Source organism: Larus michahellis, chromosome 4, assembly GCF_964199755.1.
Source record: "Larus michahellis chromosome 4, bLarMic1.1, whole genome shotgun sequence".
NCBI lineage: Eukaryota > Metazoa > Chordata > Aves > Charadriiformes > Laridae > Larus > Larus michahellis.
Window position 1 is genome coordinate 10,920,586 of NC_133899.1, and position 14,471 is coordinate 10,935,056.

The window sequence follows — 14,471 nt, forward strand, 5'->3', positions numbered from 1 at the left end:
CCCTGCCCTCAGCCCCGCGAGCGGCACCGTCAGCCCTTCACCGCCCCGCCTCTCCTCACACCCTCGAGCGAGGATTACATGGCCCATTTCAGTGAAATACTCCAAAGAGAAGATTTGTGCCAGCGTTAGCAGTTCCTGTCAGACAATGCAAGTGACAGGGCTGCAACTTTGTGCAGGCGTCCTGCAGTCACCGTTGTATTCTAAAAATGGCACTCTGCTGCCACGGGATTATGTGCCAAAGTGGTTTTCATGCTTGTTACTGGTTATTGCTCTGCTTGGAAGATAAACTGCTGGATTAAACTTTACTGATTTTTTTATGATCATGTTTTTAAAAAATTTAGATTTTTTTTTTGGTTTGGTTTTTTTTAGCATAAAATCAGCTAGCTCTATGTGCAAGTGGGTTTTGCTGTTGATTTTGTCCTTGTCATAATATGCTGCTCCCATTTTTGTATTGGTTCATGTGCTTGATATTGCCAAGTACCTTAAAAAGCTCTTCATTCTTCAAATAACTCTAACTTAAGTGCAGAAGTAAAAATGACATGGCATCTGTCTGATCTCCCCTTAATTCATAGAGACCAACGCTCACTCACTGTTTACCTTATTTTAAGTAAATGGTTAAATATCATGATCCAAAGTGTTATTTTAATAAAAAAAGATCTGAATTTAACTTAATTCCTTACCTCAAACACTGAACAAAAAAGAAGGGAAACTTACGTGAAATCTTCAATTTGCTTGAAAAATGGTTTGTTTCTTGTCCTGCAGGTACTCGGGCGATGTTTCTTGACAGTGATGCAGGTCCACTTTCAGTTCCTCTCACAAGCTTTGCAGAAGGTCCAGCCAGTGGCACACTCCTGCTTTGCGGAAGCTGTAGCGCAGGAGAAAAAGAACGTTAGTGGGGCTGGAGCCTCAAATTTAAGCCCCACAAATGAGCTGGAAGATGCAATAAGATCATGGAGAGGAGCAGCTGAGGTACGGAGGTCTTACTGCAGTGACATTGTATTTAGTGAAATGCCATTTACATTAGTGAAACCTAAATTCAGGATGCCCTAATAAAGGAAGAAAATCTCTGATTTTAAAGACATACTACATTTGAAGGCGGGGAACATGGTGCAGTTAATTTCCGATGCTAAAACTTGTTTTACCTATATGGTTGATTCTACTACCTCTGCTCTGTGTCAAGTTTTCTTTATGATACGATTGTACCTAAGGAGTGCACAAACAGTGGAAACAGCTTTTTGTTATTAGTAATGAATTAAAAACGTTCAAATGTGGTTTGGCAGACAGAGGGAATCTGAAAGAACCAGTACAAGTCCTTGCAAAAACAGAGCAAAATCTTGATGAAAAATAATTTAGATAATGTCTATTTCTCTTAAATTTTGAGCATGAATTCTGTTTCATACATAAAGATCTTTATGTAACTTTTAACACTTTTGTCTTCATGCTGTTAAGCTTGATGCATCAGTTGTTGGAATGTTAATCAAATTACTTAAATGTACCACTGTCAGGACTTTATTTTCACAGACACTTGCCATCTGTGGAATCCTTACTTCTCCTGCTGAAAAAAGTCCTTTCCAGAGATGAATAGTTGTATGAGCTTTCTGCTTTCCCTTGCACTATTGAGGTCTGCAGCCGATAGATCAAAATGGATTCAGGCTCCAAGTGCCCCCTTTACTTAAATTCAAGTAACTCGGAGCGTGTGCTTTTGAAGTCGAATTTGGCAGCCCCCACAGGCATGTTAATTATCTTGACTGCAAATCTTGTCAAGGTTTCCATTTATCAACTAACATCTGCAAGGTATATGAAAGCAAACAAGTTTCCTTCAGAACTCAGAATGCAGAGGAATTGCCTGTAATTTTTACTGTGGTATAAATTGATTTCACTGGATTTGAGAGTCTTTGAGGTGTATTATGGATAATCGTAACAGGTCTAATTCTGGTACAGCTTTACTCCTTCTGCATAAAAATAGTTAATTTTATGTTTAATATACTTAGTTCCTTAAAACTGCGTTACAATTTCTATAAATGCCCTGCAATTGCTATCAAGTTTGTTTAAAATGTGGTTAAAATTAAACTTAGGTTTGCAGAACGCTAAGGAGGTTTTTTACCTCCTTAACAGGCCACTTCAGCTATTTCTGTTAATAAAACCGGTATTTTGAAATAGAGTTTAGTACAAGTATTACAGTAATCAAATCCTTTATTAAATACACATGGAGAGGAGAAGAGAAAAATGCAGATTTTCCCCAATTCCAGAATAACAATAGAAGGCACTTCTCTGATTTTTATGATTGACTAAAATAAGTATTTGTGTGGGGTTTTAGCATAGCATAAGAAAAACCTGTGTTCTGTAAATAAATAAAATCTCTCTCCTAATTGTAGACAGACTAATACGCAATTCCTTTTTAGTGGCAGGGAGATCTGAGATACTGAAATCTTACCAAATCTTTACATTATGGAGTGGAAGGCAATCCATTATTTCCGTATAAAATCAGCCTCTTGGGCAGCAGAATACACTGCTGGTTCAAAATGAAGTTTAAGATGATGGTTTGTCAATAGCTCAGAACTATTTTACCTTTTTAAGATTTTCAGTTGGAAAATGTTGTAATTCTGTATGTGTTGATGAGGTGCACAATGTGTGTCTGTCCGTTGGCTGTCGTACCGAAAATCCCCAGTTTGGACATCCTGCTTTAGAGCCAGATCCTTCCTAGGCTGAAAACCAAGCCATAGCTGAGGCATTAAATGCAGTAGGCTTCTGCAGAAGAGTATGCTTCTATTTCTTTTACCCTGCTCAGTAGTGTAATATTTTACAGTTAAAACTAGATATTTGGCTTTTCATATTTCTTATTTTTCAAAATCGTATTACATAAAGCTGTTCTCTTCTTGTGCAAAGTTGATCTTGTAGTCTTGTGTGGCTCTTCTCAAATTGCACCATAGTAATCGCCCTTAATTTCATAAAATATATCCTCTTCTGTACACAGGAGTGTTTGTACACATGAGTGAACCGATCTGTTTGTGTGGCAAGCAGTACCCTTTATGTTGAAGTCCCGACTCCCTCCTCTGGTGCCCACAGTCATCATGTGGCCAGTGTAACAGGATCCTCAGTGCCGGGAGGGAGCTGAAATAGTAACAGCAAACAATGCTGAGGGAAGCTGCTGGCCAACACTTATGTGCCAGACAAATTACGTGAGCCTTGGACTTTCAAAGTAGCAGTACAGGTTTAATAAGCTGTAATAAATCATTCCTACCAGATCCTTTCCACCAGGTGCTGCTTCTTATCTCCTTTATAATGTTTTAAACTCAGGGGTTTTTTTGGTCTGTTTAAAATTTAAATAAGCTCGACCTGGTTTAGTGTTGAACCTCTTTACCCTGGATTTTGATTTTACATTACAGGCCACATCTCGACTGCGAGAAAGAGGCTGTGATGGGTGTTTGGCAGGAATTGAAGTTCAGCAGCTTTTCTGCTCACAGAGTGTGGCAATCCCTGAACATCAGCTCAAAGAGCTAAACATGAAAATTGACAGTGCTTTGCAGGTGAGTTTTTAAAGTCTGCTGCTCTAGTGCGCAGGTAATACAGTCCATGGGCCAAAGAATGAAGTGGAAAAGGAATGTATTACTGTAGAAACAGGTACCACGGGCAGCCGTGAGGGGGTTGAGAATTACGGCATTGGAATCTTATGATCAATGTGTGTATGCTGTAGAACTGAGTAGGGTAAATCTATGAAATAATTCTCGCATATGTATCCAGCCACAATGGCTGCGTGCTTGTTTACTTACTGATACGCCTCTAATATCTCAACTTTTTGTTCCACGTCAGGCATACAAAGTGGCTTTGGAGAGTTTAGGCCATTGTGAATATGCAATGAAGGCTGGCTTCCACTTGAACCCAAAAGCTATTGAAGCAAGTCTTCAGGTGGGATCTGCTAAACCTGTTCTCTTTCATCCCTCCTCGCCTTGAAAATAATTATTTAAAAACATAAAATTGACTCACATTAGGTTTTCTAATGTCTTCATTTCTTCTAATTGATCTTTTGTTTTATATTTCAGGGCTGTTGCAGTGAAGCTGAAGCCCAGCAAACAGGAAGGAGACAGACTCCGCCTCAGCCAATTCAGTGTGAGCTGCCCACTGTACCTGTTCAGATCGGATCTCATTTTCTGAAAGGAATTTCCTTCAATGAGTCTGCAGCAGAAAACCTGAAGCTGAAAACGGTAATAACCCTGAATCTAACCACAGGATGGGGGTGGGGGGTGGGGGGCGTGGTTTGTGTGAGGAGAAGAAAGAGTAGAACTCCTTAAAATTCAGAGAACACTTCAGTAGAAGTTCAGTGCTAAACCTGTATTTAAAAGTGTGTATTTTTAGCCTGACTTCCTGTGGAAACAAGATGTTGATAATATTGTAGGTCCATGCCTGCTTCTGATAACGTTTTAACCACCTGGGCAAATTCAAATTCAGTCCAGTCCGAGAGAAGCATAGAAGCCTAGGAGGTAATGAAGCTTCCATGAACTTTTTGAAAATAGGTGGGTTAAGTATCAAAAAGTGGAGAGGAAAGTGCACCCAACCAGGTGATGCACTTCAGAGCTTTCATCTCCTTAGGTGCCAAAATAAGCCTGGCCCAGACCCTTCTAGTGCTAAGGGAGGGACTTGAAAAAATATTTTGTAACAAACCTCTTTTCAGTGTCTTCTTAGAAACTTTAATCAATTTTTTAAAAATAATTTTAAATTGTAGAGAAGTGAATTGTATTTTCAGTATAAAGGAATGGAAAAGATGTCAATTCAGAAGTAATTTGGGCAGTTTTAATCAGCATTTTCATGTTTGGTTTTTTTTACATAAGCCCAGTTCCTTGCTCCTGAAAGAGTTGAAACAATCCACAGCTCAAAATGCTGCTTTTCTGTTGTCTTTGCAGTGCTTTTTGTAGTTTTGATTAAACCCTTTTGCAAGAATATAAGCAAAAATACTGTTTATGATTTTGGAGGAGTATTGTGTTCCAGATAGCAGAGGTCTTCCATATTTCTGTTCTGCAGTTGAGCTCTTCTAGTTATACAAGGCTGTTCAGAGGTAACAGACATTATAGTTTTTGGAAAATGTGTAGAATAATGATAAATACCTATAGAAGCATTGGTGTTAACATTTATGAATCCCGTCTGTAATAAGACAAAGTTTTTAATGACTTTTTTCAGCACACAATGCTGCAGTTGATTAAGGAAGCTGGATGCCATAATGGACTTACGCCACGGGATGACTCTCCTGTTACTGAAGTCCTAAATCAGGTTTGCCCTTCCACATGGCGAGGAGCCTGCAAAACTGCTGTACAACTCTTGTTTGGCCAAGCTGGACTGGTAAGTAACTACCAAGAGGCTTAGCAAAAAAAAAAAAAAAGGCTTCTTAAACATGTGGGAGAAAAACTAGATGTTTTAAAGAGTTTGGAAATTAATTTCCAGTGTCTTTGTGTTGCTCCATTTTTAACGCTGCAGCTAAATTGATTTAGGAGCAAAACGTGTCCTCGTAGAATGCAAGTTGGTAGAGGGCATCTGTAGTTGATAGGGACAGAAGAATGTACTGTGTAGTTTGTAGTCTCCATTATTAGAGAGTACACAAGAAATGAAACTCCTAATTCATAGTGAAATAGAAAGAATTTTCAAATCTATAGATGGCCATGTCAAAAAGAAATACCCCTTCCCCTCTTCTCTCAGATTAGCTTTAAAAACTGCCCTTTTTTCATTTCCTCTCCTTGAATGGAAGCTGGGTTTCCTGCCCGACATAACCCAGGATGTCCTCTGCACCAGGTAACGCTGCCTGCCGTCTCCAGCAGAGACGGAGCAACTCAGTGCCTTGCTGTAGACATGTGTGTTCTTTAGAAACAAACCCCGTGGATTTTACACTCTGTAAATAGCTGTTAAAAATAGAAGCTTGGAACATAATCTGATAAGAAAGTGCATTTGTGCTCCCATAACTAATTACTGCAATCTCTTAATTTAATAAAGCGTTCATTCATGACATATGTTTTTTGGAGTACTGTGGGTTTTCCTTTGACTGGACAAATAAAATGGGGGCAAGAATGCAACAGGGTAGGAAGGAAACGCAAACATAAAGGTACAGCGTAACCTGTGATCGTTTCTGTCAAGTGTTCTTTGAATCATCTGTAACCTACAGTGAGGTAAATGCTTGTTGTTAATTCATATCCTGATTCATTGTTGAAGGTGAAGGCAGGCCATCAGGACTTAACTAACTGTAATTTGTGATGAAAGGATACATATTGCTACTTACTTTGTAAATATCACATTTTTCAAACAAATCACACAGCTGATTTAGTGACTTCGACTTTCTGTCCTAGGTCATTAAACCATATAGGGGTTTTGGTACCATTACTAGGCTCTCCAATGATGGTGAATGATAAATTGTAAATCATAAATTTGTCAGATATTTCTACTTTATTGTTCCTTTGCTAGATATTAGATACTCCCTTAATATTAAATATCTGGTAGTGAAATAGGTTCAAATCATACTGGAATTCAACTGACTTTTCACGTAAAGAAGGCCTAAAATCAAAGGGACAGGCCATCAGTATCGTGACAGCAGTGCGCCTGCAATCAGTCCTCACTTCCCTGCGATACCGGGATTTAAGGATAGGAGATGGTGCATTAACCACTTTGTGTAAGGAAGTTTTCCAGGGAGGTGTAAGAAGGTGGCGTCTCTGCAAGGAGAGAAAGCAACTGTGGAATAGTAGGATTGATCCAATTTCTACTTCGGTGTTTTCAAGGAAAACATGTATTAAATATTAATAAATACAAGAAGAACTAGAAAAAAGGAGATGGTTAAGTGGGATTGTGTCTTCGCCTGCCATAGTTCGTGGCTGGATGCTGGGAGTCAGCAGCAAGGTACAGGAGGTGGGGCCAAGAAAGAACATTTCTCAGCTTCCTAACTCAGAGGAGTTCCTGGCTCCCCAGTGTCTGGGTGAGGAAGGCCTGGGAGGATGCTGTGCCTCCCACCCTTTCCTTTCCAGGGGGGGCAGAGTTGTGCACACCCAAGTCCTGCCCTGGTGAGATTTGGGGAATGGCCCGAGGCACATTTGGACTCAGGAGTCTGGAAATCCGGTGTCCCCCAGTCTAGACATAACTAGTTAGACCTGCTGGTAATTAAAGTGCTGGTAATTCTTCAGGTTTATCACAACATTTGGAGAGTTGTCAGCATAAAACTTATTACACATTTTCCCAAACGATAGTGCTGATAGAAGGAATGTTATTTGTGTTGAATCATGAGTGTCTCCAAAGATCTTTGCATGGACCTCAGGTTCTGAAAGTAGCAGGTTTCTAACTTCAAAGGCACAGTAATGAGCTACACGCGTGACAATCCCTGCAAGCCTTCTCTCTTCTTCGTTCTGTCTCCTTTTCATTTGTTACAGTTTGGAAGGGTGTGAGGGTTGAGATTTTTCTTTATAAACTATGTGCCGTAATTTTTTACGAGATTCAATTATGCTTGTATGTCGCCTCATGCAATGATGAGAAATTGCAATTTGCTTGTCCAAAGCGTTCTTTGGGTGGGGATGAGAGAGGAAACACCTGTAGAACAAGAACAATAGATGTCTGATGCACAGGAAGCTATCCTCTAAGCACCCACCAGGCAGGGAGGGAGAATGTGTTTATTTTAAGTTTATTTTGTGTAATAAATGAATCATGCGACAATATTACGTAGGCTTTGGTTTACTGCTTTTAGAAACTAAGCTGTCTGCATTAGTGCAGAATTGTGTGTAAATTTGTCATTTAAATGCCAAACTTAAAAAAGAACATTACTTGACAGTCTCACTATCTTTAGCCTGTCTTGCCATGTGCTTTTTAAGAAGAAACTCTTAATTAAGAGTGGAAAGCACAATGAGATGTGAATTAGTTGGCGTTGTTATTTTAGGCTTCAGTTTTTTAACATAAGAAATAATTTTATAAGTGCAGTTTTTCAGTTTTTACCTTAGCATATAAATTAAGAATTGTATTTTCAGATTTGGGTCAGCTGAAGAAGTCTCCATGTTTGAATAAAAGCAACGTGTATTAAAATAGTTGAATTCAGAAGATGAGTGGAAATAAAGCTGTGAATGGGCCTCATGCAAAGCCATGAACAGGTTTAACTGAGTCTCCCGCCATCCTTCTCTAGCAAAAACCAACATGCGTTGCAGAAGCACTAAATCTCCTAGTAATGGTTAAATCCCAGATGTTGTAACTCTGACCAACTGTTGAGAAATGTAACACTTTTTTGAAAGGGAAGAAACAAAGATCAGAGGGGGGCAGTCACCCCCAGGAAAGCCCAGCCCGCAAGCGCTACCCTGTGCCACCGCCAGAAGCTGATCCAGGTCTGCACACAGCAGAATTTTAGTTCTGACTCACAGGTCTGAGATGCAGACAGTATTTTTCTTGGGAGTTGAGAAAAATCACTCCTAAGTTCATCTCTGCTTATCCTAATTGTAATTGCAATAAGCTGATTCACAGGTTTCCAAATTACTTAAAATTAAAATGGTAGAAATACAAGGAAAAAAATAATGGAGTTGCCCTGTTATTAAGTGAGAGGTATTTCTGTGAGTGGATAATAGCATGGCGTTTTGTCACTCTGCTTAGACATGTTTTACAAGTTTGAATAAACTCAGGAAAATGCTTAGAGTCAGCAGGGGGGAAAACTAAGGCCTTGCGCTAAAATATCTAAAAGGTGGGAAATAATTGTGTTCAAGTGTCATTGGATGGTTTCGTTAGAGCAAGAGAGAGAGGAGACTCCCAGCATTATTCATATTTCGCATTTCTTCATAACCAGTAGTAGACGACCAGTTAGAAGTGGAACCAGTGTAGGATGATTACAAGAGCCAGTAGTATCCCTTGAGGCTTACTTCTCCCAGAGGACTTTTGCCATGTCCGGGATAAATGGTACAGCTAATCTGCTAGTCACTGGAGCAAGGACTGCTGACTGCTGCCAAAAAGCTGCTGGTTCAGCATGACCAAAATAGGAAATTATGGAAATGATGAAAAAGGCCAACCCCTGCAGACTGGACAACAACAGAAAGCACGAACCAAATATGGAACTTACTATCACTGGTATTAAAGTTTTAAATGAAGCTGAAGTGAATCCATTCTTCTCAATTCCATAAAAAGAAAGGTTTATGACAGAAGGTTAATTTTCAAGACTTTCATCTTCTGTATATCTTCATGATGTCTTACAGAAGGCTGAGAATTCAACAAATTGGACACTTGCTTTTCTTCTCTTTTATGTAAAAGGGAATTAATTAACAGTACGGTTCCATTAGGTAGAACTGTGAAATGCTGGTGTGGCATTTTATAATCTTATAAGGAGGAGGGGGTGTTAAGAACTGTCAGCTATGTGAAGAGTTTCAGACTATGTCTATACCATATCATGCACTGCAGTTAAATTATTTAAAATATTTTGATAAATAGGTGTTTGGGAGCTATTAAAGTAGTAATAGTGCCAAACCTCTCGAATGTCAGGGCTGTTACACGAAGCCATTGATAACTAGCACTGGTAGGTAGAGCTGTTGGGAACTACGTCGTGATGCATAACTACAGTGTGCAATTGACAAGAATTAAGTTCTTGACATAGAGGTTATTGTATCATACTAACCATTTTATAGTCTTTCTTTTTTAGATATTAAAACTATTGGGTTATTTTTTGCACCTGTAGCTTGGCAGGGAGGTGAGATGATTGCATCTTAACTACAGGGGTGGTAAAATAACTAGAACTAATTCTTAAAATCATTTCCCTTTTATTTTCGTTTTCTTTGCTAGGTGGTTGTGGACACAGCACAGATTGAAAATAAAGAAGCCTATGCTCCTCAGATAAGTTTAGAAGGATCCAGAATTGTGGTGCAGGTTCCATCAACTTGGTAAATAAAAATACTGTATTGCAGATTCTGCTAATAGCTGTGACTGAACTACGTAGGGGAAAATCTTGCAGTACAAATGGAAGAGAGAATTCCGTTTCGTCCTTAAGTTCCTCCATCTGGAACTGCTTGAATGCCATGTTCGTGACGGACTGACAGTTGTACTTCAGCTGTCTTTGTGCCAGTGCTGCCTCTGTTGGAGGCAATAGAAGAGAGGCACTGAAACTAAAACAGAATTCTAAAGAAAAGTAAAAGCTTGATGATGAAAGAGGTGTTTTTTTTAAAAAATAATGCAATAGTGTTCCTGTTATGCTCCACCCTGGCAGGTCCTCACAGCTGTTCCCTCAGGAAGGCCAGGAATTAGCTGAGATGAGTGTGAGAGCTTTAGCTCCTTCTTCACCGCGCTGTTCTTTATGCGCTGTCACAAACCACAGAGCTCTGTGGTGCAAGAGTTTAGTTGCTGCCTAGGAAAGAATGGTAGGAGTGATTTACAGTTTAGGTGAGGATTTCTTCCCTTTTGAAACAACAATGTGGAATTAAAACGCTTCCTTTCTCTCTTACTTGGGAGTACTCAGTGTTACGAATTTCAGTACAAGGCAGTTCATTCATCTGTGTCCTTCGCGAGAGCGCCTGTTACTAATGGTACCAGTGGCACGTCCAGAAGTACGAGACAACTCATTGTTTACCCAAATAATCTTTAATTCCTCTGGGGAGTATAAACTGGCACTTCTCTGTTCTCTTTATGTAAATTGCTGTAGTATGAAAGAACTGAAATAAGGCGGAGTGGTTTGAGGCTGGCTCCGTGTGCTCTGGAAGAGCTCCGCCTGCCGACGCGTGGCGAGAGCGCCTCCGTACCCTGCTGCTGCGGGGGCTCCTTCAGTGCTTGACTGATGTCCTAACCTTTAGATTTAAGTTGTTCTGATTGCACCTCATGTTCAGTGACATTGAGGAAAATTCACTAATCCTGCATCTTCACAGCTCTGTAAAGTCTTCCCCCGGCTGCTGGATACAGTGGGTACTTTCCCGGGGGAGCCTGCCAGGCTGGGGGCTCCTGAGCCCCCCCAAGCACTGGGGCTTGTGTCAGTCTGCAGAGTGCCTTTGCCATTTCCCAGAGAGGGGCTTTGTGTAGTTGTTATTTCTTACCTCTCTGCCTCAATTATGCCTGCTCAGCAAAAGAGCTCATCGTTAATCATGATTTCAAAATAAATCATGTAACTCTTAATTTTACAGTTAGATTAGTTGAATATACAACAGGAGAAAGAAACCAAGGGCTGCAGGCGTAGGCTTTAGGAGCCCTCAGGCATTCAGACATGAATTATCCTGCCCTTACTAATTGCACCTCTGTAGGAGCAGAAGCAGTGCATCAACTGGCCTTATATCTGACTAGTGTGGTAAAATTGTTTAATGTAAAAAGTAAACATTTTGATTTTTAAGTTAAACTTAATGATTTCAGGTGTCTGAAAGAAGATCCAGCAACAATGTCTTTGCTGCAGAGGAGCCTGGATCCAGAGAAGACTCTGGGACTAGTAGACGTGCTGTACACTGCAGTGTTTGACACCCACCGGTGGAAGGAAGGAAGGTACGTCTCCTCTTGAGTCGTGCTCTGCTCGCCTAGTGTAAACAAAGCCATCATTGTTGAAAGATCTGTACTGAGGAATCGGATAGTGCCGGTTCATCAGAAGGGGCAAACTGAGACCAGGAAATGGGTAATTTATGTAGGTACCTCGTGGATACATGCAGAGATACAGCAGTTGTCTTAAAAACAAACCAGCAGCTTATCCAAGTGTACAGAAGTCTTTGTTTCTCTCTTGCAAAAATACTCAATTTATATTAAATAAGTCTCCATTTAGGTCTTGAAGTACAAGTAAAATTCCTTAAGGAATGGAAAGTAGTTAATGCTATTGCAAATACTAGTAATAATTTGCATTGTTACCGTAAGAAGTAGCAGATGAATTTGGCAATCTTTGGTTTTGTTTCTTCCACTAGCTGTTACCCAAATGCACGCTTCCTCCAATGTACAAACTCAGTTATGTATGAGATGGTTTGATACAGGTGTTTTTGTTGATGCAGGGAGCAAGCTTTGCCTTGTATTCAGATCCAGTTACAGCGTGAGATCTCAGACTTTGGGAATCAAGTTGACATGCCATCCGGAAATGGAAGCAAATCTTCAGGTGGTCTACAAAAAACGTTCTCAAAACTGACTTCACGGTTTACAAAAAAAACTTCCTGCACCAGTACAAGTAATACTGGAAGTTATTCAATCCCCAATACACCTTCCAAAAATGTCTTCATAAGTTCCAGCTCAGAGGAGAAAGCTAAAATGCCCACTAACATGGATGCACGGTTACAAAGCATTTTGAACATTGGTAACTTTCCTAGGACCGCGGATCCACTGCAGTCAATCCAGAGCACAAATAACCAGATAGTGAATGGGTTTCTAGTTGACAGACGGGACAACTTCTTCAAGCCAGATGATGGCAAGGATGACAAAGGTATGAACTTACCAACTGACCAAGAAATGCAGGATGTTATTGATTTCTTGTCTGGTTTTAACATGGGCAAATCCCAGCAGACTTCTCCGATGGTGAAAAGAAGGAACTCGGTTGCATCCTCTACAGCAACAGAACAGAAATCAGGAACAGTCCAACAGCAACCGCAGTCTGTCTCTCATGCGCCGCTGCATCCTTCTCAGCAGGGCTTGTCGCAGCAGCAGCAGTCCCAAAAGCAGCAGCAGCAGCAAATGCAGTATTACCAACACTTGCTTCAACCTATTGGACCACAGCAACGCGTACCTGCCAAATGGCTGACTAATTCTTCACAGCAGCCAGCCCAAGCTGTTGGAGCTGGATTGTCTCATATAAACCAGTGGAACAATCCCGGTTTTTCAGATTTAAGCTCTGATTTGTACAGCTTGGGTCTCGTGAGCAGCTATATGGACAACATGATGTCAGAGATGTTAGGACAGAAACCACAAGGACCTAGAAACAACACGTGGCCAAATCGTGACCAAACTGATGGAGTGTTTGGGATGCTGGGAGAAATCCTGCCTTTTGACCCTGCAGGTGTGTGTCTTTTTCCTTTATGATGGTTTTTTTATAAGAGTCCTTTTACAAAGAATACTGTTAAATATTGCTAGCAATAACTGTCACTTCCTAGTGCTGTCCACCAGATGCGAGGGTGCTTACAAAGACAAGCAGGTATTTATATGCATGCCTTTTTTCTTTTTTAAAAGAAGGTGAACTAAAGTACAAGAAACTTTCATTAATAAATAAGAACGTGAACAAATTCCTTGTTTCTCGTCCTAGGTGTAGTTCTGGCCTTTCCTGTATGGACCACATCAAAGTACTGAAACAGATACTTACAGATCATGTTCCTCCTATTGTTAATTTCTAAAATTGTTTAAAACCAAACTCTTGAACTTATCTATTTTACCTCTCCCCACAATGAGCCTTCCTGCTCTTGCCCAGTCTGGCAGTTGGGAGATACAGCCGGATCACATCTTTCCCGTATCCCTGCATTTCCCCTCCATCACTCTGCAGTTCCATGGGAGTCATTCTGGTTCCTGTCCTACAGCCGTTCCTGCAGGGAAAGGCTTGGGTGCCAAAGGGTTAGAGACTACAGAGCAAGTGCCACGTGGTTTGCCAGGTGTGTTTGAACCACCAATAAACTGTAATTGCAGAGGGATTATTGACAGAGATGAAGTGAAATAAAATTTTGTAGCCAAAAGCAAATAGCTAAAGACTATGAAATTGACTGTAGCGTCTAAGAAGAGATTAATGAATTCTTCTGATAGCAGTCCTGAGAACAACTTACAAATCTGTTCTCTCCTAACAATAATTTGTGTTGGGCTGGAACGTAGCTACAGAAACTTGGCAGCGTGCATTTATGGAAACTGCTTGGAGGGAGGCAGCGCTACAGCAGGAAAACCCTTTCTCAAACCAGGAATCCTTTCCCTGTGCCCCTTTGCATGCACCTGTGTTAGGACTGCGTAGGTGTCTCAGAAACCAGCCCTTTTGGCTCATAATTATGATAGTTATTTTGTCAACTGAATTGGTAAATTAGTGGAGTTTATAAAGCAAAAATAGGCATCGTGGTTATGTTATCAAAAGCTTCTTAATAATTGCAAGTCTGAATTAGCATCATCTTATTCAAACATATTTATGGCATATACTTAAGGATTGTCACGACCTTTAAGGAAGGATACAATTATTTTCACCAAGCACCAAATACATGTATGTGTAGGGAAAAACTGCATGTATACGAAGGACTGGCATTGTTAGCGTTTTGAATCCACTGTATTTCTGTAGTATTTTCCTTTTGATCTACATAAAGCTACTAGTTTTGTTCCTTTTGGTACGATGAATATCAAGGACTTTGAAAGCGATTCAAGTAGATAAATGGTATCTGATATTGTTTTCGCAGTTGAAGTGATAAGTAAACAGTATTTTCCACAAATCTGGGATGTTAAAAAAAAACAAAACAGAAACAAACAAAAAAACCCTTCCAATTGAATAGATTTTCCTATTGGAAAGGTAACTTTTCTCCACATAACTTGCCAGGTTGAGCTGTGCTACAGGAACTTGCAGTTTAAGCTCTAGTCAGTGTAGTACA

At 40.2% G+C, this 14,471-nt stretch overlaps 1 protein-coding gene across 8 annotated transcripts in view; it reads left to right on the forward strand.

Moving 5' to 3' along the window:
• GARRE1 (granule associated Rac and RHOG effector 1) overlaps window positions 1–14,471 on the forward strand; it is a 62,467-nt gene that overhangs the window by 39,640 nt on the left and 8,356 nt on the right. For all 8 annotated transcript variants that reach the window (XM_074582925.1, XM_074582926.1, XM_074582932.1 and 5 more), the window contains 8 exons: window positions 763–969; window positions 3,387–3,527; window positions 3,811–3,906; window positions 4,041–4,202; window positions 5,173–5,331; window positions 9,766–9,863; window positions 11,314–11,439; window positions 11,931–12,922. In XM_074582925.1, the coding sequence (XP_074439026.1) occupies window positions 763–969; window positions 3,387–3,527; window positions 3,811–3,906; window positions 4,041–4,202; window positions 5,173–5,331; window positions 9,766–9,863; window positions 11,314–11,439; window positions 11,931–12,922 (1,981 nt within the window). The remainder of the gene's footprint in view (window positions 1–762; window positions 970–3,386; window positions 3,528–3,810; window positions 3,907–4,040; window positions 4,203–5,172; window positions 5,332–9,765; window positions 9,864–11,313; window positions 11,440–11,930; window positions 12,923–14,471) is intronic.